The sequence below is a fragment of the Fusarium verticillioides genome, chromosome 10 (assembly GCF_000149555.1).
Source record: "Fusarium verticillioides 7600 chromosome 10, whole genome shotgun sequence".
Taxonomy (NCBI): domain Eukaryota; kingdom Fungi; phylum Ascomycota; class Sordariomycetes; order Hypocreales; family Nectriaceae; genus Fusarium; species Fusarium verticillioides.
In genome coordinates, this window is record NC_031684.1 from 710,524 (window position 1) to 733,367 (window position 22,844).

At 48.8% G+C, this 22,844-nt stretch overlaps 9 protein-coding genes and 2 non-coding genes across 11 annotated transcripts; 1 reads left to right on the top strand and 10 right to left on the bottom strand.

The window, feature by feature from the left end:
- Positions 1 to 236: 236 nt before the first annotated feature.
- FVEG_08867 (hypothetical protein) lies at positions 237 to 3,246 on the bottom strand (the record flags this gene model as incomplete). The annotated part of the gene is made up of 9 exons (XM_018897746.1): positions 237 to 453; positions 504 to 732; positions 791 to 837; positions 895 to 1,009; positions 1,063 to 1,237; positions 1,294 to 1,440; positions 1,496 to 2,836; positions 2,883 to 3,101; positions 3,163 to 3,246. The coding sequence occupies 9 exons, from the start codon at positions 3,244 to 3,246 to the stop codon at positions 237 to 239; spliced, it is 2,574 nt and encodes an 857-aa protein (XP_018755486.1).
- Positions 3,247 to 4,020: 774 nt separating this feature from the next.
- Positions 4,021 to 5,702, bottom strand: FVEG_08866 (hypothetical protein; the record flags this gene model as incomplete). Its single annotated transcript, XM_018897745.1, has 3 exons — positions 4,021 to 4,931; positions 4,988 to 5,370; positions 5,419 to 5,702. The coding sequence occupies 3 exons, from the start codon at positions 5,700 to 5,702 to the stop codon at positions 4,021 to 4,023; spliced, it is 1,578 nt and encodes a 525-aa protein (XP_018755485.1).
- A 920-nt stretch (positions 5,703 to 6,622) lies between these two features.
- FVEG_08865 (hypothetical protein) lies at positions 6,623 to 7,147 on the bottom strand (the record flags this gene model as incomplete). Its single annotated transcript, XM_018897744.1, has 1 exon — positions 6,623 to 7,147. One exon carries the CDS (start codon positions 7,145 to 7,147, stop codon positions 6,623 to 6,625), a length of 525 nt encoding a protein of 174 aa, XP_018755484.1.
- A 677-nt stretch (positions 7,148 to 7,824) lies between these two features.
- FVEG_16467 (hypothetical protein) lies at positions 7,825 to 9,487 on the top strand (the record flags this gene model as incomplete). The annotated part of the gene is made up of 2 exons (XM_018905688.1): positions 7,825 to 7,951; positions 7,998 to 9,487. The coding sequence occupies 2 exons, from the start codon at positions 7,825 to 7,827 to the stop codon at positions 9,485 to 9,487; spliced, it is 1,617 nt and encodes a 538-aa protein (XP_018755483.1).
- Positions 9,488 to 9,919: 432 nt separating this feature from the next.
- Positions 9,920 to 10,014, bottom strand: FVEG_16466. Its single transcript has one exon. It is a non-coding gene; the product is annotated as a tRNA-Ile (tRNA).
- Positions 10,015 to 10,972: 958 nt separating this feature from the next.
- On the bottom strand, positions 10,973 to 13,758 carry FVEG_08863 (hypothetical protein; the record flags this gene model as incomplete). The annotated part of the gene is made up of 2 exons (XM_018897743.1): positions 10,973 to 12,456; positions 12,516 to 13,758. The coding sequence occupies 2 exons, from the start codon at positions 13,756 to 13,758 to the stop codon at positions 10,973 to 10,975; spliced, it is 2,727 nt and encodes a 908-aa protein (XP_018755482.1).
- Positions 13,759 to 14,224: 466 nt separating this feature from the next.
- Positions 14,225 to 14,307, bottom strand: FVEG_16465. The gene has a single exon. It is a non-coding gene; the product is annotated as a tRNA-Lys (tRNA).
- Positions 14,308 to 15,428: 1,121 nt separating this feature from the next.
- FVEG_16464 (hypothetical protein) lies at positions 15,429 to 15,684 on the bottom strand (the record flags this gene model as incomplete). Its single annotated transcript, XM_018905687.1, has 2 exons — positions 15,429 to 15,512; positions 15,535 to 15,684. The coding sequence occupies 2 exons, from the start codon at positions 15,682 to 15,684 to the stop codon at positions 15,429 to 15,431; spliced, it is 234 nt and encodes a 77-aa protein (XP_018755481.1).
- Positions 15,685 to 15,863: 179 nt separating this feature from the next.
- FVEG_16463 (hypothetical protein) lies at positions 15,864 to 16,067 on the bottom strand (the record flags this gene model as incomplete). The annotated part of the gene is made up of 1 exon (XM_018905686.1): positions 15,864 to 16,067. One exon carries the CDS (start codon positions 16,065 to 16,067, stop codon positions 15,864 to 15,866), a length of 204 nt encoding a protein of 67 aa, XP_018755480.1.
- Positions 16,068 to 16,728: 661 nt separating this feature from the next.
- FVEG_08862 (hypothetical protein) lies at positions 16,729 to 19,045 on the bottom strand (the record flags this gene model as incomplete). The annotated part of the gene is made up of 5 exons (XM_018897742.1): positions 16,729 to 17,893; positions 17,941 to 18,027; positions 18,078 to 18,233; positions 18,295 to 18,525; positions 18,576 to 19,045. 5 exons carry the CDS (start codon positions 19,043 to 19,045, stop codon positions 16,729 to 16,731), a joined length of 2,109 nt encoding a protein of 702 aa, XP_018755479.1.
- A 1,019-nt stretch (positions 19,046 to 20,064) lies between these two features.
- Positions 20,065 to 21,385, bottom strand: FVEG_08861 (hypothetical protein; the record flags this gene model as incomplete). Its single annotated transcript, XM_018897741.1, has 2 exons — positions 20,065 to 21,097; positions 21,150 to 21,385. 2 exons carry the CDS (start codon positions 21,383 to 21,385, stop codon positions 20,065 to 20,067), a joined length of 1,269 nt encoding a protein of 422 aa, XP_018755478.1.
- Positions 21,386 to 22,844: the final 1,459 nt, after the last annotated feature.

The following is a 22,844-nucleotide window of genomic DNA, read 5'->3' on the forward strand; positions in this document are numbered from 1 at the left end:
TTTAGAGTCACTTTTAGAAGAACTTCAGCTATAGCTTAATCTACAACAAAATAATGCATTCAATATTCTAGGCTTGATATGCCTGAGCTCAAGTGTAGCTGAGCAGCCAAAGGTCTAATAAGAGGTTTTATGAACCTAGTGTGTCATATCACTCCTCTTTGAGTGAAACGAAAGAAAGGTAAGAGGGGCCACGACGAACTTATGGATCTGGCCTATCGCCGTGCCGTTTGCCCTGCTCAATTACATGGGTAGTTAGTTGACTTAGGCTTTCCATTAGTGAAGGAGAACCAATTCGAAAAGGCCTCGGAGGCGGTGCAGACTGGTAACATAACAACTCCTGGGGCCGTGACATTGTACTCAGAACCGACACAGACCCCAGATGAATCGTAGTTCTTGGAGTTCATGTGCTTCACACTGGGCTTATCTCCACAGCCTTGCTCAGAATCGATGACACTGCAAGCGCGGTCAGTGAAAAGTCGTAATACCGCAGAGTGTTAACGTACACTGGGCCAAGTTCGGAAGATGATAGCTGCCAAGCGAGTGGAACCAGTTCCGCAAAGAGCGCCTTTGAGACCAGGGCTTGGATAGAATCGACACCAAGATCTTTGTGCTTCGTTTCGAGCATCTGGCCGTCGGTAATAGCGGTGAAGAGTAGATCAGTGTTTTCCTTGGAACCGTTGAAAAGCTGCTCATTCATCGAGACGATCTCAGCTTGCCAGATTGTAACGATTGCTATCGAATAGTTACTTATATGTAAAGCATTAGGGAGCTGAATGACATCGGTACCTACCGCTGAGCCTAGTCGAGATGGAGTTCTCGGCACTAAGGGCACTGTCACTGCAAGGCTTTAGTCAATGTGTCCCGGAAGCGCTGGTAGCAGACGTAGCCACTTACTCTTTCAGGGTGTCTTTCGCAATAGTAATGCTGTTTGTTACCATCGGGTTCACCCAATCCTTGACAGTAGCCAATGTGTTGGGATTGGCTTTGAAGTACGGCATACCCTTCAGAGCTGCACATGGTTAGCCCATCATAATGCGACTCATGTAATCGACCGGTACTAACCTGAATTCCACATCGGGGATACCGCGAGGGAGAATCCAAGACCAATGATGTCAAGAAGGAGTTTGACTGAGAAATCGCTTGATTTGACAGGCGCAAAGGTGCTGGAGAGCTCTCCGACTTGAGCATTGATGTCGTTCTGGGCCCTGTCGAGCGCGTCCCAAAAGTTGAAGTGAACCTGCAAGTGATCAGCTTAAGCTTTCAACGTGGTGAATACCAATGAATTGTGCATACGCGGTAGATGGACTCCATAGAGTTGATGGCGAAATAGGCTCCCGGATGCGTGACGTCGTCGCATTGCACAACATTGGAGCCGCAGGGGTTATCGTTCTCGATAGTACCGCAGTCGATGCCCTCTGGGCCATGGAAAAGGTTGCTGAACTATCAAAGAGTGTTAGTCATGTATCACAATTAGGTCGCGACAGCTACCACAAACCTGCTCTGTAAAGTTCAAGCCGCCAGGGAACGGATTGGCATTCCACTGATCAACACCCCACTTCCATGCCTGGTCTGCATACACAGAGTCCCAGCGAAACTTTGCATCTTTGGAAGCATCAGTAACTCCAGGGTTAGTACAGGTAACATGCTTGAAGTCATCACCCTCTCCGTTATTGCCGCCATCGCCACTAGCGTGACAAGTGCCATAACTGCAAGCGCTGTGATCCATACCAGGCCATTGGTTGCAAACTGGATCGGCATTACCCTTCTTGAATGGCAGAACCTGATAGTTACCATTGTAGATGTAGTTGGGACAGCCATCGCTAACGCACATTCCGCCGGTCGCAGTATAAATAACGTTACCACTGGGGTCCTTGACTGTGATGCGTTGAGCGCCGGTTTGAACCTCTCCAGCGCCATAGCCGTAGTTCATACCAGGGTTCAGAGGGGCTGTGTGCTCCGTGGTTCCAGAAACGGTTACCTTGTATCCCGATCCGTAGGATGGATTGAGGATGATAGCGTAGTAGAGATAGTTGACATCATCATCCCATCCGTCTGGCTTGCTGTAGTAAGCATCGTTGCCGTCGTAGGGACATTTCACATCTGAAAGCTCGGTTCGATACCACGCAGCACCAACGAGAATATTGCCGTTCATCGGCGTCATGTGAGAAGCTGACTGACCAGTCTTGTAAGCATTGACGAAAGACGAGACAAGAGGTTGCCAGCCTGTATGATCCCAGGTTTCCTGGTTGGCATAGAAGTACGGTTCGGTGTCATTGTTTTGCTCAGTCCAGAGGTTTCCAATGTAATGCGCTTCAGGGCCATCATTCCACGTCTGAAACTGAACATAGTCGGGCTGGGGATCCATGTTGAGGATGTTGACCATACGCTTCGGCAGGTTCAGGTCTCCCTGTCGATAAACGTGCGCTCCATAAGCATTCTTGTACTGCAGTGGACTGAGACCCATCATGTAGAGCTTTTCGTGTTTGTGGGCACCGGCAAGAACAGGGACATCGATCGATACGTCTCCTGCATACTTGCCACCCAAGCCTTTGCGTTCGGGCCAGGCAGACTCCCAACTAAAGATGCCATCGACAATGGAGCCCCAGTATAACCACCATCCATCAGCTGAATCATAGTATCCGTCAGTTTCGTCAAATTCGGGCATGAAAAACATGTCGTTGGCGAGTCCTTTCTTCCAGTTGATCCAGGTGTCGTTGTGCAAACCACCAGACGAGAATGTGCTGATGAGAGGACGGCCTCTGACTTGATAGTAGGCTGAACTTCCTTTGTAGGAGTCCCAGATCCACTGGTAATCGGATGGACCATTGCACTGGAACTGTTAGCCAATATCAGCGGTAAGTCTGAAAGGTCGTTCCACATACCGACTTGCCACCATGGTAGCAGGCATCGCCAGAAGCATAGACATCCATGGAGATATACAACTTGAAACCGACGGACTCTGCATACGGAAAGAGGTAGCTGAGAGCTCGAGAGACATAGTCGCGAGTAGCATCACCAATGTTCAACGCGAAGCCGTCGAGGCCCATCGATTTGGCATTGTCGATATCTTTATGGGCATGCTCCTCGGTCACAGTTCCGACCTAGGCGGCATAATAGTTAATAACAGAGCACTGCGGGTAGATGAGTGGGAAAGTAACGGACCATGTAATGAGCGAATACTGCTTTAGCACTGGCAACTCTAGCCAAAGTGCTAGAGATGGCCAACAACTTGAATAGTCCCTTCATCGTGAACATGAGGAGAGCACCTTGAAACGTAGGTGTGAGGTGTCGATGCAAAGCGACACATTAGTATCATACGGCTTCTATGTATTCCCAACTGCTTCCTTCTGATCTCTTCTCACATATGAGATGGTGCAACTTACTAGCAGGATTGGCCGAATGATGTTACATCGAGAATGTCGGAAATGACGGAGGCCACTAAAGCCGACGCATGTGTTCCTGCAGGAGCTGTCATGATAACCCTCCATTGCCCAACTCGGCATTTCAAATAGACTCACCTGTATGCTTCACTGATTTAAGCTTTCGATTATATGCTAAATATTTTGCTCGGTCGGCGAAGGATTGCTCTACCCTCAGAATCGCATAGCTTCAAACGCTCTGGTGCCATTGAAGTCCCCACCACGGTTATCTCGGCAGCCTAGGCGAGAAGGATTGACTTTCAAGGGAGGTGACAGCCTGAATCCTTCAGATTGGATAAATCTTTTCGTATTCAGTGATAGGGTAAAAAGGTTGCCTTGCTGCGATCTGCAAGGGACTAGATATGGAAGATAGAAATCAGCAGTGCAAGTAATACCGGGATTCGAGTCACATGGCGACGAGAGCGAATATCGCCGCTGTTGATTTGCCGATCGCCGGAACTTAAACGTCCAATTGCAGAGTCCATTCTAAGATTGAAATCTATCTCAAAGTCAAGCACTTGACGTAACAGAAACACCATATCATACATGGCCAGCCTACAGAGAACCAAAATCACCCTTCCAAGCCTCGGATCAGTTGTATCTATGCCATCGTGTGCACCTCGGGAATTGCAGTCCAACGAGTACCGTACCTGCTCTTGCTACGCCAATGGGCTCCAAACCAGTAAAGAACAAAGGGAACCGAAGTCATGACACCAGAGATAATGCCAAAGAGGCTGAAAGTCCAGGCTCCACCAAGGTTGGTAAGCATGTCGAGGATGAAGACTGGTACAATGCCTGCGCAGGCCAATCGAAAGCATGCCGCAGTGGTGAGGGCAGATAGAGTTCCAGCTGGCGGATATGCATCAAACAGATAGGAAATGAACGAGATAAGAACCATCGCGTTGCCCCAGACATATACTGCTGTGCCAGAAATTGGAGCAAGGTAGTGAATGCCGGGAGTTGCAGTGAAAGCTACCCAGAACAGAGAACCAGCTACCAAGAACCCTCCGAACATGGCTGGAACAAGACGCTTCTCGATATCTTCCACGTTTCGTTTAGCTCGACTGGAGAGTAGAGCCTCGATCAAAGAGGAGGTAAGAAGTGCGAGTATCACTCCGACAATAGCGGAGACGAAGGCCAGACCAGATTGTTTAACTCCGAAGCCATACGTGGCGCCCAATGCAGCTGGTACAGAAATGAACCACTGGAACACAACTGCAAAGTTGAGGCCAAGGTAGAGAGAGATGACGACGACGAGGGGTTCTGTAAAGAGCATTTTGACTGGTGTAAGAACGGTGATATGGGTCATTTCGGATAGTGTCACGCCGCTTTGAGCGCATGGCAATCTGATACCGCTCTTGTTGTAGCGAATGCGGGTTCGTAGGATCTCTCGGCCGTATGTCTCGGGCATGAAGGAGCCAAATGCAAGGGCTGCGGTGGCAAAGATGAGGGTAACCCATGAGAGCCAGGCGGGCCCTTTGGCTGCAAAGACAAAGCCTCCGATAATAGGGCCTACAGTCACAAATGTTAGCTTTCTTTTCGCATTCAAGAGATAACCCAGATCATACCGGCAGTAGCTCCAAGATAAGAGGCAAGAGTCAGGAAGGAGTAATATGTCACCGTCTTATTGGCAGACCAGACATCAGCGAAAGTGCCTTCGATCAAGACAACGCAGGGACCTCCAAAAAACCCAGCCAAGAAGCGGAAAGCCAGCAGTGTCGAAATGTTTGTCGCAAGACCGATTACAATCACACAGAGGCAGAAAAGCGGGAAGCTGGTGAAGTAGATGGGTCGTCGGCCATATCGCTCAGAGAGATGCGGAGTGTAGATGGGTGCGAAAAAGACGCCAAAGAATGGCATCGTGAAACCGAGAACAGCGACGCGCTGGGAGACACCAAATGCCTCTGGAATGGCGCCGATGGCTGCTGTGTAAGTGGTTGTTCCATACATACTATTTAAGTCAGTATCTCGTTGTCGCTTTGCGGCGTGGGTAACATACATGACAAAGACAAACAAGAATGAACAGGCTGAAACGTAGACTTTCTTGAGAAATGACCAACTCATGGGGCTATCAGGATCAGTCGGTGATAAGTTATGTCCTCCAGATCCAGCATTAGCTCTGATGCAAGGCTCGTGTTCATCGTCAGGCGTGTGTCGACCGTCCATGTTTTCTGTATGTGACGCCGCGTCGAAGGCTGGCATATTGGGTGTTGGTTCGAAGCTTGTCATATTGGAAGTCATGTCATACGTTGCTGTATGGTGAGCAGCTTCCATGTTGTTCATGTTGGAGATAGAGGTTGGAAAGAATCTAGATGAATCGGATTGTGTTGAAGGATGAGAAGTGGTGTTGTTTGATGAGTTGAACAAACAGATACTAAGGTCAGTCGCTTATATACACCATTGCTTTGGACCCCAACATTGATGCTCTCATCATTTTTCCTCGAAGAAAATGCATCAAAGCTTACATAGCCCCGTCGAGAGGCGGAGCGACGCCATTTGCATCAGCTCTTTGAGATAAACAAAACGAAGTTGCCCAATGCCGATCAAAACCTGGGGTCAAACCGAATAAGAATTCATTTTCGCCAATGTTTGATTGAAGCTTTGTCCGCCAGATAATCAGAATTACTAAATGCAGTAAAGCTGTTGACTTGGCTCCCGCAGGGCTGAAAAGCTTAGCGCTGACATTGTGGCTTTGTTCTGATTGCTTCCAATCTTTGGCGCTGGAGCTCCCTTGTACTCTCGAGCACTTTACTCAATTAGGCAATCCTGATTATGAAACTCGAAACGGTCTGAGCGAAAAATCGTATTTGGGAAACATTCAGGGGTTCATGACGAGTATAGCCAACAGCTAACTGCCTTCAGGTTGAAGCAGGAGCTGACTCCAAACACAGCAGCGTGCAGCCGACCCCAAGGTTCTGTCGCGACTAACAGCTGGCTACCCGCTGTTGACGATGGTCTACAGCGCACTAGGTACCCGCAGCACCTTGGCCCGATAGGCAGCGGCTAGAGGGCCCTAGCGCTTCTACCAGCGACCGTAAACATCACAATTTAAAGATCGAGAAATGGTATTCGCGTAAATCTTGAGCAAAGAGAGAGACAATTTTATGATTGAAGACAATAAGAATTGATAAATTGATACTGAAGGGAAATAATTACATGCTATCTGTTATGTACCCGTGGCCATCGCAACCTCCAACAAGTCATCAAGCAAAGTAGGCAGAGAAAACAAGCAGACTCAAGATAGCCACAACCATGGCAGGTTGACCAGTGGGACATCCCGACACGCCGTTCATTTCATCCTTCTTCATACCATCTTCCTTCTTATCCATCTCGTCGGTCGAATTCATAGAGTCGCCATCAGATGATAATTTCGCCTGGCCAAAGTTGGCGTCAAACTTCTCGCACCAGAGACCAACGTAAGAGAAGTCTTTCGCAGTGTAGCCAGCATCAAGCTTGACCATGATATCCATCTTGGACGAGGTATCGCTGATGCGCTCCTTGTTGATACGGAAGCCGGATGACAGATCATCGGTCTTGGATCCCCACCAGTAGAGAGCAGGTGCGGATGCGTCTTTGAGTTCGTAGTCGGTGATCTTGAGTTCAGTGTTGCTGACGACCTCAACTGTGCCGCCAAGTCCAGCGTCCAGTGAGGATAGGGCGCCGGAGTCGCCCATCTTGGCGGCCATGGCAGCGGAGGCAAAGAGGAGAGCGGCGAGCTTGAAAGCCATTATGAAGATAAGAGGTGATAGAATTGAGGGTTGAGGTAAATGTTGCGTTTGCAGAAAGGTTACAGTAGATGAAGGTAGATTGTGATGCCAGTGCGACTGCTGATGACTGGTTTCATCGTACTGTCTCAATCTACTTATACTGCCGTCCTGCTTCACCTCAATTCTAGAAGAGGTAATTCAGATGATACAACAAATAAACTCCAGAAACAATTATCTGCCTCGGCGTTTGAGGCTAAGTGTTTCACAGCAGGGCTTTGCCTAATTTTACCGTAAAATTAAGCTTGTTTCCATCCGCATTGCCCAAAAGGGAAATTCTGATTAGCGATGGTGGTCAACCAAGCCAGCGCCCGCACCTCCAAGCATAGCCTCGACGCCACGCCAGGGATAACATCAGAGCATTTGATCAATCAACAATGTTTCTTATTTACCTTGCTGAAATGTTAATCTCTCAGCCCCATGCCGAGCGTTTATTCTTTGGAATCCAGTAAGCCACGGGTTTCGAATGGTAAGTTTGATCAATCATCAGTTGCGATAGCTCCTTTGCACTGCCATGTTTTGGACAATATGGGCTTAGGTGTCAAGTATTTAGTGTTTGTATTCTCCATGTTCATGCACCGTACTGAACCATCAATCAATTCGCTTCGACTTACGCTTCTCGATCATACTTGTCATCCCAAATGACTGATCCCGTGATCATCGATCGCTATATTGCTGCAAGGGTTTACTTCAGCAGCGTTGTTGGCTTAATATTCTTGGAAGCGCTCATTCCTTTCAGTACCTACGCCTTCCAAAGATACAACAAGTGTAATAGCTCCATTTATCCATGCTAAGGCTTCGCTGATTTATCCAGATCGACAACAAGATCGAAATGTGTTGCACTGGAGTGTCACTGTCTTGCTTCACAAACTACACAGCTTCCCGCTTCCTCTCCCCTATTTAGACTGGCACATCACCGATGCTGCTCGCTTTACAGCTTTTCTCTCGCTCAATCTGGTCTTCAGTATACAGTCAAACGAGTACACGGCCGATTACACTCTCTACGGCTGGCTAGCGATTGCCAATGCTGGTCTCGCACTTCTAATGGCATCTCGAAACAATCTATTCGCGACCCTCTTGCGTATTCCCAGCCCAGTCCTCCTCCAGTACCATCGCTGGATCGGCCTTGCAACAGTTGCCCATGCAACAGCCCATATATCGTTCAATATCCAGCATTACATTGAGACAAAACAAGTCACCACCAGCTTTGGAAACCATCGGATCCAGGTTGGCTTGATGGCCTGGATCGCGTTAGCCTTACTCTTTCTCACGTGCCTACCGATTGTGCGACGCCGCTTCTTCGAGATCTTCTACTACACACACGCTCTGTTCTTCATTTTCGTCGTCGGGGCTCTGATTCATGCCTCGCATGGACCAGAATTCATGCTTCCAGGGCTTTCGCTCTGGGCCATAGATCGAGCGATCCGATTTGCGTACAACTTTCGCACCATCCAAGTGCAGAGTGTCGAGGCATTCGAAGGCAACGTAACAAAGTTCAAGGTGAAGGGTCTGAGGACTCGTAGTCCTGGACAGGTTGTCTGGCTTCAAATCCCAAAGGTGTCCTTTTTGAACTGGCATCCATTCACTGTCGCCAGTGCACCGAATGATCCTGAGAAGACCGCGACAATCGCCATTCGAGGCCTTGGGGGGTTCACTAAGGGCGTACAGTATGCCGACTGTAGCGGCGATGTGAATCTGCACGCATGCACCTCTTTGGATTCGAACAGCATGATGGCTCACCCGCTCAAGATGCGTCTTGATGGCCCATACGGTGTTGGGTCAGTGTCCTGGGGTTTGTTGCCGGTGACTGTCCTCGTCGCTGGTGGCATTGGAATTACCCCAGGTATCAGCATTGCGTCTCATATCATAAGAAAAAGGGGCTTCGATGTAGACAGTCATTCCGCGTCTCATATTCATCTTCTTTGGGTCGTCAGAGATGCTCAGCACATCCAGTGGTTCGCAGATGAACTGACTGAACTTGTCAATGCATGTGCAAAGCCAGATTCGACAACAACTCTTGAAGTCTCGGTATTTGTAACTGGTGGAAGGGAACTTGAAGGTCACGTGAGCGGCCCGTCTCATGAAATGCAGGTCATGAGCTCTCCGCAACCTTGGACTTTTCATTTGGGGCGACCAGATCTAAAGCAGTGGTTCAGGCAGCTCAAGTCTAACAATCTTGGCATGGATGCCGCTGTGAACTTATGTGGGCCAAGGCAACTTATCGAGCAAGGTAGAGCGGCTGCATGTGATGTGTCTGATAGAGAAGGACTTTTCTTTGTACAGGAGGAGGTGTTTGAGCTATAGACTGTTGTTTACGTTCTCATTGTAGCCATTATATACTCAATTGATCATTATGTCCCAATGGAAAACACTATTCTAGGGTGATTGCCATAATACAGTCATCCACTCTCATCCTAAAATTATTGAAATATAGTCTAAACTGGTCTAAACTGGTCTAAACTGGTCTAAATTGGTCTAAATTGGTCTAAACTGTAGTAATTCTTCGGCTTTCGTCAGTGAGGTTTGCTACGCGACGAATCAAATCATAGCTATCAAGGCCCACTGTTTTATCTTATCACTGACACTTGTTTTCTCAGCGCCTGAGGTGCTGGCTGGCAGGGACGAGCCAAAACAGTCGCCGAAGCCTCAACACCAACGCCACACCTAATCCGCCGACAAAAGCATATCGCGATGGTAACATAATCGGCAAAAAGAACATTCGGAAGGCAATGGGATTGCTCCCGCCAGGGCTTGAACCTGAGACCTTCGCATTACCGGATACTCGGAATGAAGTATTAGTACGACGCTCTAACCAACTGAGCTACGGAAGCCGTCCGAATGCGTTGGAAGACGAGATGCTTCATCGGGCTCAGAATTTTCGGAACGCGCCAAGGTGGTCACTTTCCTGGTGACTTTTTCGTTCATCTCTAGTATTTTAGCCTCATTCATGGACTACTTGGGAGAGGTCCTGCGGCTACATTTGTGCAATTGTACTCGGTTCTCAAAGACCTAACCACGTGAATCCCGAGGTTGCCAGCATTAATGTCCTAGTACAATCTCTCATCTTACGTCTCAATGATTCGGCCTAAGCTCTCTTTCTTCACAGTTGCGAAGAGGCTGACTTCTATCTGTCAACCTACGGCTTCTCAGTTTGCAGGGACATTGTCTTGTTTTTCTCTCTGGGTCGTGATCTAGTGAGAGCCATGAACCACTGCGACATTTGTTCCAGGTCTACTACCTGGCTGGAAAAGAACAGACGGACTTCAGTCTACAGTAAGTTGATTTCTATTCAGTGCGATCTCCAGCATGAAAAATCACCAGTCTCAATATCCTTCTGCCCATATATCTGTAGTTTACATACCTCCGACATCCCCTCCTGCTGCCCATCAAACAACAAGAGCCTCTGAACGGCCACTCTTCCAAACACACTCGCCCATGACCTCTGTCTTCCACAATGAATGGAACTTCGCCACAGCCGTGATGCTAACATCCTCAGGCCGTAGGCCACACCTTGACCATCAACTCGAGCACCGCCACGAGTGTTTCTCTAGTGGCGAGAACATCATCAACAACAACCACTTTATCGCCTTTGAGAGCTGCGTTAGTATCCATCTCAAATTTACCCTTATCCGCAGTCTCCACTATATCCTAGTTACCTGAGAAATGGCTCATCAGGAGCGAATTGCACAGCGCGAGCTCTCCCTTCTAGTAGACGACATTCAGCACGTAGCGAAAGTTGATGTCTTTGCGTTGAAAGTTCGGTACTGATGGCACCATACCAGCCAGGTTCTAAAGCTCTTCGCTCATGAAGGGAATAAGACGTTTGATGGCAAATGACATGACAGCCTCATCTCCATTTGCTTCGTTGTCAAACGTGAAGTTTGGTGAGTAGATTCCGTCTGCACCCATGTACGCTTCGCAATGTGTTGTTTCTAACTTGTTTCCGTCTCCCGAACTTCGCAAGGTTCGTGTGGCCTCGCTTGCCTGGACCCGGACGTCGATTAGTCTGGCATCATTTACGATGTGTGATAACGTTGCACCAGGAGCCATCTCCTTCACACCAGTGATGAACAACACATCTGAAGCATCTTCTTCCAGTACTTCACGAAAGTGGTTCTCTGCCGCAGAAGGATCTGCATTCACTCGCTTCTTGAAAAAATCAATGATAGACCTCCGGTGTTGTTCTTTGTAACGTCGATCAATGATAAGATGGACAGGGTCAGCACCTTTTACTGCTGCGTGTTTTCTCTTCGTTGCCTCGCTGATACTGACTACCCGGCTACTGTATCCATATACTTTGAAGACAGCAGACCAGATATTGGCACAGTAGTCCTTCCCAACACCGTGCTCGCCGGTGACAAGAATTACGAGCTTCTGTGGCAGGCCGGAGAGTGTTAGGGGGCAAGTGTACGCGAGGATACTATTGGGGTCGAATGCTTGCTTAAGCTTCACCAGTCGTCGGCGATTGGGACCGAAAGCTTTGGTGGCGAGAATCCTATCTCGAGGGTCAGGTCCAAGATCTGCACCATATACCCCTTTGCTCAACGGCAGGAGCTCATTGATAACGCGATAGACCCAGCGAATGACAATATCAGAAATGCGTCTTCCATCATATTCACTGGGCCAAACACCAGTGACGACGCACGCAAAGTCCCAGTCTCTACAGCCAAAAGCAGCATCTTCGGGGGCGACATGCCTCACAGCTTTGCCGCCATGCACAAGATTTAGATAACAGTAGGGCGTAGGAACATCTCTCGTGGCAGATATCAAGAGTTTCATCGTATCGGCGTTGGCTATGTCCTTCAGAAATACACATCGTCGGAAGGCAGAGGTTTTGCCACCCCCGTGCCCTTGATGCATTTTGGATACATAAAACTCCTTGTCAAAGAGCTCAATAGCATCAACCGTCTTCGGGGGGGATCCCGTGGAGTTGTCTGATGAGACCCCCTCCAAAGAGCATAAGAAAGTGGTCATTCCACATCGGATCTCTCCACCTTCGCAGCACAGATAGTAGTCTGAGGAGATATCGTAAGGATACCGACTGGATACATCGCGACTCAAATTTTTCAGTGTCTCTTCAGCGTTCTGGCCGCTTGGGTAACCATAATTACATACTGAGAACATTTGGGCGGTGTAAGACTTGAAAGTCACGCTGATAACAATACCGAAGTTCGTTCCGGCTCCCTTCAAGGCCCATAGTAGTTCCTCATCACGGTCGTGGCGAACGGCGTTCGACGGTCGATGTTGTTCAGGAACGTAACCGACGCAGAGGACTTGACCACAATCACATCGACCATGATAGCACCGACGATAGCGTCGCAGGTGAGGCCACAGTGTCTGGCCAGATGTCCAATGCCACCTTGGAGCCAAAGCCCAGCACCAACACTCGGTCGAGAACCCAAAGGTACTGTCACGCCTACAGGCACGGTCTCGTGTATAATATCTTCCGTCTTACACCCAGCCCCAGCGACAACCCAACATTCCGTGTCTATATCTTGAGGCGGATTAACGACGTGGACTTTGTCGAAGGCACCCATATCAACGGAGACAACGTTAGGCCAAAGGCAATGATCACTGTGGCCACCACCTAGGATCACCAAGCTAGTTTTGTTGGCCAGTGCCCATCGAACACATGATTGAACCTGGCTGATATTCAAAGGTCTGACGATAGCAGCAGGCCTGTTGCGTAGCGCCTGTCGATTCTTGACTCCGTAGGGCCTATGTGCCAGTGGCACAAGAGCAGCCAAATCAGGTAGGTTTTTGGCATGTCGAGTCATTGCTATCATGATTTCAGGTGAGCTAAAGTTCAGATAACCTGGGCGATCGTCGTCACGGCGCGCCAGTTGACGGCAGATCGTCCGCCACTGAGCCTGACGGGTCTGATATAATACTCCGGTCGTCAAACGGTACCCGACTATGAAACGAGTGAAAATGTCGATTGATTCATCATCATCCTTGATAGCTACAGTGCGATCGGGTACGGCCAGCGAACGGTGACTGACCAGGTTGCCGAGAATGTGAGAGCCAGCGCGATGGAAGATAATGACCATACCGTCATGCGGGTCTTCTGGTAGCATCTCGATAGTGTTTTTAATGATCTCTTCCTTATGCTTCAGTCCATATAAGCCGTGGCAAAAGAGAATGATGTCGAACTTCTCGCCCGGGCAGCTGTCTTTGATGAAGGAGGCTGGGCGAACGAGGGTCTCTTTCGAAGAGGGAAACGGTCTCTCGTTCTCTGTAGGCGATATCCATCTTCGGAGACTTTGGGTGTATTGAAAAGAGGGCTCTAGTGCGACGTATTTCGTGATCCTCTTCCTTAGAGTGGCCGGTAGGTCCCCCAGAACACTTTCCGGGCCTGGGCCAATCTCCAAGACTGAGATCTCATCTCGTGTTGAGATGGAGGTTATCAGTTCAGACAGTTGAGGGATTATGAATTTCCTCTGGTATGTGTGCTGTTCAGAGGCCTCGACAAAAAGGCTAAGCGAATCGTCATACTCTTTGTCGTTTAATGGTTTACGAGGCGCTTCGTCGCCAACTTTTTTGAGGGCTTTCTTGAGAGCATTGAGAGTCGCCATTATGATGAAGCTGTAGTGCACTTGATGAAGGACGAAGGAGTTAAGAAATTAGGAGAAGTTCCCTTCTGGACATTATATAGTCATCACAATGTTCAGAACGAACGTCGCTTTACGCACAAACTGATATGTCGTGATGTTCTCTTATTTGTCTTTATTTACTGGGCTTGTCTTAGTGACCAGCCTCTCTAACAGCACGACAAACGCAGGGAGCTTTCTGGTTGTAAATGCAAAAGCCAACTCGGCGCACTGTTATATCTGAGTAAAGTGTCTGGCAGAATCCTTTAACTAACAGGCAAACAGTAAAGCAGGTCCTTTTGAGAGAAAGACAAGAGGGTGACAATGCAAAAAGACAACACATACAAGTTCTCACCAAGTCGCATAAATACAAGCAAACACTTTTTAGGATAGGAAATTACCAAAAAAAAGAAAGCCTCGCAAACGCTCGCAATCGAATATATATAGGAACAGCCCGATGCGGGGGTCGAACCCGCAACCTTGAGATCGCGTACTCGTAAGAGTCTCACGCTCTACCGATTGAGCTAACCGGGCGTGGCTCTTATTGGATGACAGACTGTGCACTGAGTCAGTTTGTGAAGATTGCACAATTGTGTTCAGAGTTATGCATGCTAATGCGAGGTAATCGGCCACTGCACAAGCTCTGCACAAGTCTGACGCTTCACTCCAGGAGCAATGCAATCTTATGCCGAGATCAGGCTTTGTGTGCGCATGCTTGCTTGCTTCTGCCTCCAGTCAAGCGACATGAAAGGCAATACGACACGCGAGGTGAAGTCGCCATCTTTGAAGTGCTGTGCATTGTTGATGTTGACTTGCCCACGATACAGTGCAAGACGTCGGTTTAGGAGCATTGCGATAACAATGCAGGGAGGAGTTAGGGAGTGCAATCATGACACGTAGGGGCTATCACTTGTCGCGTTCGCGTCGTGTTTCTAACGCGTTGATAGGTTGAGCTATTTTTAGTCTGCTCAGTTGCTTGACATCAAAATGAGAATAAAGAATGACGAGCAAGACTCACCAAGCATTTATTTTTTACATCGAGTCGATCATCGCACCAGCTAGCTATGCTTGAGATAAGTGAATAACGTTATAGACAGTAGCCAGAATGTTTTTATGTTTAGGTAACTACCTTGTAAATATCCTAACGGTTTCTGTTTGTGAACGCTGTGCCAGAGATGCATCTCTAGGGTAGTGGAGTGCGATCTAAAATAGGTACGTCATTTTCTGTCCTTATCTTATCATATCTGAATCGCACCCTATCTTAACACCTCCATGAGATGAGTGCACGGGTCATAACAACAGCCAATTGATGTTTGGGTCGTGAAGGTATTTGCATAACAAACCGACGCCTTCTTCGTTCCAATTCACTTCCGTCGAAATTTACATCTACCGAAAACCTACGACTGCTATGACAAATCGCTACCGGAAATCCCATTAAGAGTGCATTCATTCTTGCAATGTATCAGGTCCCGGAGAAATTCCGTCAACAGGTCTTCCCTCCAGATACTGTAGTGCGTCTCCCCTGGGTATTTCTTATAGACCGCCTTATGTAGCCTCTCTGCCATGTATCGTCCCATTTCTGGTGAAGTATTCTCGTCTGCAGACCCATACCAGAGTCTGATACCCTCGTACTCGATGTCCTCTAGGTTGAAACCTCAAGGCTCAGTGTTGAGCTTCATCTCGAGGCCATGACCTGCCCCTCCTTGGGCATAGACTTGTCTGAAGACCCGAACAGCGGACTGAAAGGCGTTTGGGTTCTACAGGACTTCCCGATCTTCTGTTTCGAAACCCTTGATCTGTTCTCTCCAGACTGCTTCCATTTTGGTCGGGCGGGTCGGGGTCCGGTGCCGCAGTGAGAAAGATACCCTCCATGTACTTTACGAACTCTTCGTTCTGGTCTTTCCAAACCATGATAAGTTTCTGAACGTGTTCGCTTTGGCCGGCCTGACCTGCTTCCCAAGGACCGACACCAGCGCATATGCCAACCGCCAGAAGCTCATCTCTGGGCAATGCTTATGCGCATGCAAGAGTATACCCAGTACCTCCACTCGTTCCGATGATGCGATAGTTGGAAAGCCCGAGATGCTAGATCAATACTCTAAGATCGGTCGGATAGTCTGAAACTCTACGGTGCGGATAAAATGTAGAATTCCCAATACCCGGACGATCTGGGGCAATCCAGCGGATCCCCAGCCGTTTCGAGAGAGGATTTTCATATCCAGTGAGCGTGACCCCAGAATCTGGTGTTCCATGGATATAGAGGACTGGAGCTCGTATAGGGTCTCCAAAGTCATGATAGCCAAGATGCCTACCGTGGGAGAGGTCGATGACCTTGCCTGCTGCCGTCGACATGGGCCGGCATCGTGTAGTCAATATACCGGGTGACCACTTTGCGGTTGGGGAAAGCGGTTTACTGACAACGCGTTTGACCGCGACCGAGAATACCTGACAAGAATGTGTTCGCGATAAAAATGTATCCATCGCGTCGGTGTTGAAGAATCTTCGATCCGCCAATTTGTTCACCCGAGCTCATCCTTTTTACTGGGCATGATCGACGCACGGCGGTAATGCTGACCCGACATGTTTCGCGGTTCATTAGCGAGAGGGGTCCATCACATATCCAAGTGCATGAGGTGTGATCACTGTGTCCGCGGCGGTCTCGAGAATAAGGAAAGATCTGTTCAGGTTTTCGCGAACAATCGAATAGTGAGCTCAGTCGGTCATGGCGTATTAGCATCAGGCAGGTTTACTGAGCGGGCTTGAGAAAGTTGCAATGCAATGGAAGCTGCTGCTCATAATAGATGCCAACAATGTATCAAGAGGGTAGATATCATGAAAATAATTTAGAAAGCTAAAGAACGGATGGTAGAACCATCATACTGATTTCATGACTCAATCTGAATACACTTATAAGCCCCCCAAAGAGAACAACTAAGAGTCAGTTCAAGCTATTCATCAAGTAGCAATGTCCTTCTTCAAAACTTCGACATCGAAGTGCGAAAGCACAGTGGACAGCAGATTGCTGTTGTCAAAACCCCCTATTTTCTCTAGATGCTTGTCTCGATTGACGACACCCATAACAGCGTGCCAGTTCGAGATGTTAACATCCATGTAGGGAGGAAGACCGACGAACGGGTTTCCGGGTTGATCCTTCTCCAAGATATCCCTGGCATGCTTCAGCTCGGGAACCAGGGTGATATTGGTGCCCATCCAGGAGTGAAGTCCATGAACGACACTCTCAAGGGCACCGACCACCCAGGCATGGTGGGGGCTTGAGGCCTCACCGGCAATTATGACATCGCCAGATGGCTGGATCACTCTGTTCCACATGGAACTGAACTGCTGGGGTCTGAAGAACGCAAAGGCTCCAGCAGTGTTGGGGTCCTCAGTCCAGCTGTAAGCATGGTGATCGACATAGCTCTTACTGATGAGCTTGTATAGCTCATCTTCACCCATCTGGGTGTTTCTATGCAAGATAGCCAGATCTCGGAGCAGAAGCTCTTTGAGGGCTTGCTCATCAGCGACCTTCTGCTTGTGGTCCTTGTTTGTCGACATGAGACATCCAAGACGATCAGAGTCCTGCTGCCAGGTGTAAGAACACAGAAGAACAGCTGTCTTGGTCTTGGGGTCATAGATGTTGTAAGAAGGATAGACACAAGTTCGCAACGCGAGGTCGGAGTGGCCTAGACCTGCCTCACGAATGTTGAAGTCCTTGAGATCGTGAATCCACCAAGCGTGGCTAAACTTGATGGCCACTTTGCAGGACTGGCCATAGCCCAAAGAGCGAATGGCTTGCTTGACAGGATATCTGAGGCCAGCTTGACGAGTGTCCATGCGGCCAAGACAACCGAGAGTAGTAGTGGCCACAACAGCATTGTACTGGCGATACTCGGATCGTTTACCAGACTCAATATCGAGCCTCACGTCCATCTTACCCAAAGCGCGGATAGCAGCGACTGGGTTGTGATAACTGGGTTTGCTGACAATTTTGTCTTCCATCTTCTTCGCGAGCTGTTGGGCGCCACCGAGCACACAAAACCACTTGGTTTCAGGGCTGAACTCAAAGTCAAGGGACTCGAGGACAGTCTCGCTGTGAGCTTGGTCATACCAGTCCGTTCCTCTGGAAGCTGTCAGTATCAAATAGGTGTCAAAGTCACGGTAACTTACCCGTTAAAGGTCTCGAGCCACTCGATGGTCTCATAGTTATATGGAGGTGGAGGGATGTCCTTGGGGAGTTTCACATTCGGGTTCACACTGGATGAGTCAGTTTTTGAGGGAAGGAAGGGGGATTGGAGAGTACTTACGTTCCCAAGAACTGTCGAGTACTGTATGTATCGTATTCCATCAGCATCTTCCAGCCTTTGTCACCAGGAGGAGTCTTCTCGGCATCTTCTTTCAGAGCTTGACGAAGTGGCTCAATGTTGGCTTTTACAACCTCATCTGGTCCAACTGAGAGAAGCCTGGAAAGTATTTAGAATTGATCCCCATACCCAATCATTTATCATTTATGAGGCAACTTACCTATGGTCGATACTGTTATCGGTATCAAGCTGAAACGGGTCAACAGTGCCGGCAGATGTCTGAACATTCTGATAAGAAGCGCCCCAAACGTTGATGTCGTTGTAGCACCAGGGGTTAGTGTTGGGTTCGTTAGGCGACATATAGTATGGAATGAGAGAACCATCCGGGGCGTTGGGGTTCGTCTTTAGGTCCGTCTTTTCCATGCCAAGCTTGCCAAAGAGCTCGAATGTACTGGGCACCATAAGTTATCAAATGGCATGTAGCAGAAGGAACCGACTTACCGCTTCATGACTGGGTTGTCGGGGAATCGCATGGCGCCAACATCATAGTAGTCGTGAGTATCACGTTGACCACCAAAATTGTAAGTAAACAGGCGACCTCCAACTCGATCTGGCCCAGCCGCCTCGTGGATGTCATACTCAAAAGAGAGAGGGATAGAGCCCTTCTTCAGCTCGCTGTTAAGATAGTCCAAGACTAGACCCGTGAACAAGCCAGCTGCTCCAGCACCGATGACACCGATCTTGATGACCCGAGGCTCTTGACCATCATGATCATGAGGAGCGGATGACTGAGGGGGAGGGGCAAGAGGGAGCTCAGACTTCTCGGGGATATGAGGAAGGGAACCTAACTCGGAGGAATCATCACTGTGATCAAGAAGGGCGTTCCAGTCCTGTCTAATGGCTCTCTTGATGTGCTGACGAGCCCATTGGTTTCTAATGGATAAGTCTGACCTTAGATTAAGGACAGGCATGATGATGATTGAGGCTATGAGATAAGAGTTCTGGGTATCTTCCGGGGAAATCTGTACTGACAAACTGCAAGAGAACAATGAAGCGCTGAGGGACGCGAAATATAAAGCATGGCCTTGACGAGGGCATGGCAACCTCATTTCTATCTGAATACATCATCCGCCTCCATTCCTGGGTTTTCAGCTGTCCACGCAATGATGTCTAAGAATGGGAGATTTCAGTGAACAGATTCACTACGGAGCGCAACCATCACACGCTGTGCCGTGTTCAGCTTGACGCAGGAAAGCAATACTACAACGCTGACATCTGCATAAGGCGACCACGAGTGCGTGGTCCTCCAACAACTTTTGAGCGGTCGGAAAATTCAATGTTAACGAAACCTAAGTCCCAAGCCACATCTCCCCATTTTGATGCAGTTTATCCCACAGAGGTAAAGGCTGACTGCTTTCTTTAGCTGAAGTCTCGTACGGCGTTAGGAATGTGACGGCCGGTCCGTGTTGGAGCAACGGGAGAGATGGAAAAGGCGGGGGTGGCACAAGCCATAATAAGCCATCAACGACACTAACGGAAAGTTTGAATGACGATCGCTGATGGGAATGTGACTTGGACATAGAATTCTTAGTCGTGGATACCTTCGGTGGCGCTTGGGCAGGACGTTTGCCCCTCTTCCTTGAGCTTAGGGCGCGAATCCGTCTGGCCTCATTTTGGCCCATGCAAGTCTGAATGGATAGGCCAAGAGACATAAGTTGGCATGTCATATTGTATTTTCGGTGATGCAGTAATTACGTACTCCCTGAGGACTGTGAGAACACTCTGTCTCTATCACCTGTAGAAGGAATGTAAAACCATGGAACTACTCACGTCATCCGGCGAACTTGAAGATAACTTGTCAAGACATAGGATGTTGTATTAGAGCTCGAGTGTAAACTCGCTATATAATGGCCCCAAAAGCCTTAGGGCGCCCACAATAACACTACACATCCTCCAAAGATAGTCCCAGATACGTGGGTCATACTACTATCTAGTGAGATACAAGAACTTGGGACAGCTTGTGACGAATAGTTGGCGCCAAAGTTCCAACCGTCACGTGAGGCCATGAAAGACCATTGAAGTCAAGGGCAACATTCTGGGAGTACTGAATCTGGATGTACTCAATGTTGACTGTCTTGGCAGCGGGAACGTCAATGTCAACCAGGAACCTGGGGACGGCATCACGTGGACCGTGAGAGGCAGGAGAAACAGTCTTCTTGTCTGCGCTCTTGCAAGCAGGAAGGTTGATTTGGGCTCGGACTCTGGAGAGCCAGTACTGGGCCGTGACTCTGACTGCATTCGCGTTGCCGCTTCGGGCTGCGACTGAAGCAGAGGTGACACCAGCGTCGGCACCGATGAGGAAACCGATGTTGCTGGTTCCGCCACCAAGGTTGGGGTTCTGAGCCTCTGAGGATACCTCAAAGGTTGTGTTCTCAATAATGTTCTTTCCGATATTGGCGTTGCGGAGGATAGTGTTAGGATCAGTCAAGATAGCCTGCGTGATGGTACCGGCCTTGTCAAAGCTTGTAAGATCCTGGGGAAGTCGGTGAGTGTTCTTATTGGTGAGGGTCTGACTCCTGAACGGAATCTTCGTTCCGTTGGCAATAAGAGTAGGGGTGATGTCAACTGGCGAGAAGACAGGTGCGCCCTTGGTAGTGATGGTTGCCGTGAAAGACTGGGCGTTGATGGAAGTTCCATGAGGGATAGAGGCCATGCGGGACAGGGAAGCGGCAAGAACAGGCATCTGCTCACTGGCGGGAACGTGCATCCACAGACCAGGCTCAAAGTGGATGACGGGCTGTTTCTTTGGCGGCTCCACCATCTCGGTGATATCAGCAATTGTCTGAGTGTACGGCACACCGTTGAGCATGATATCAGCCTGAGTGTCAAGGCCACGGTTAGGAACGTCATCAAGGCGTCCTTTAGCAAAGGCTAGGGACTCAGATGTAAGGTTGAGCTGGAGGATATTGTCATTGGGATCCTCAGATGGAGGTAGAATAGGGAGAGGTGTTGGAGTAGTAGTTCTTTTTCTAAGTTAGCGTACATCTCGACTGGTCTTTCAGGTGTTTCACTTACCCGTTGGGGCGGAAAATGGTGTTGAAGCCGAATCCGCTGTATGTTCCAAAAAAGTGTGCCAGAACATCAAGCTGGGACATGGCAACATCACCACCAGCAGGGTCAACACTGGGGAAGCCATTGATGGGGACCAGGTTATCTTGGTCCTCTGGCTGAATGGGGTCAAGAACGGTAGGACCGAACTTGAAATCGTCACCCAAATCCATGGGAACAACGGGAGCAGTAGGGAGCATCATTGTGTCGGTGTTGACGATGTTGTTAGAGATTTGGGTTGATAGAGGTCTGCAACAGTTGAAAGCATATTCTTGATGGCCCTTGATTATATATATATCTACTATCCGTATCATGAGCTTGGGTCATTATCAGCCCTAAGAGAGTGGTACCATCCATCCACGAGCGGCTGAGCTTGAAAAGGTCTGGAGCTTACTTCTTGCTGACCAGTAATAAGACATACATTATAACCCAAAAGAACTTCAGTATGATTGGCTCTCAATCATCCATCGTTCAAACGGCAAACATGTAAACGCCATCACTTGGGATAGTCTCAAGCCTATTCATCCGTCTCTTGACGGACATCGTATTCCTCGTTGCTATTCCCAAGTACCGGGCCGTACCTAGCCTTCTAAACCCATTTGTAAACCCACCAATTGGCACTAAAGCATTTTAGCTGCAAACCCAATCTCACTACCCTGAATGGAATGCGCGTGGTCTAGACCGGGACATGCGGCAGCCCTAAACCTCAACAAGTGCACACTTTGAGAAAAGCTGAACTCTGTGGCTCGAGCTATTGAGCAGCCATCACTAACGTACAGTAGTTTTTAGACCGTTGGTTCTCCTTTGCGTAAGCCACCTGGAGCGGCACAGTTCTGCCGTGCGTGAGCGAGCACCGTTTAGTGTGAATAGCTTGTTACTGCATTCGGCGAACCATCGTATTTAGAGGCCGCTTATTGCAGAGTAGTTGAACGTTATTCTACAAACAGAAATCCCTCGCACTTTAATTGCATTTCCAAGGGATAGCCTTAGAATTCGCCATTTACCGTTACCGTCTTACCTTTCCTTTGGCCACTCAATCGCCATATCAACGCCATGTTTCTGGTTCCCCTCCTCTCATCCATCCTCCTGCAGTGCATGCTGACTACCCTGCTGCAAATGGTATTGGACGCGCGTAATACTCTCGCGATCTCCGTCCCGCTGTCACAAACTTGGCGTCAATAGTGCGACTGAGCTTATGTCTCATGCAAGCCATGACCTCTGCAAACAGTCTCGAAGTGTCTCTTTCCCCCGCACTGGCGCAGAGCTACCCGTAAAATGTCGGAAGTCGGACCCTGTGGTCGGTTGAAACATTCGTAAAAAGTGGCTGGCTGAATACGGTTCTGTTGTGAAAGACGATTGCTTATTGGTTGAGAAAGGTGTTTGTACTACCTACCAATCTAACGCGCATGTGCAGTACAGTAAGTCTTACGTGTACCTACGTCGTATACACGAAATTACAGTCAGAATGCACATGAACGTCACGCTACAAGTGCCGGTGTCTCACAGTATTACTCTAGTGAAAGATGAAAACCAGGTTAGAGGATTCACTTGTAACGTCCGTTCAATAGCTCCATTGGTTGCCTATTCAGACATGATCCCTGGTACCAAGCTCAGCCGCATCCCCAACCATTGCAGCCACCACGCATGCCTCAGCATCTAAGG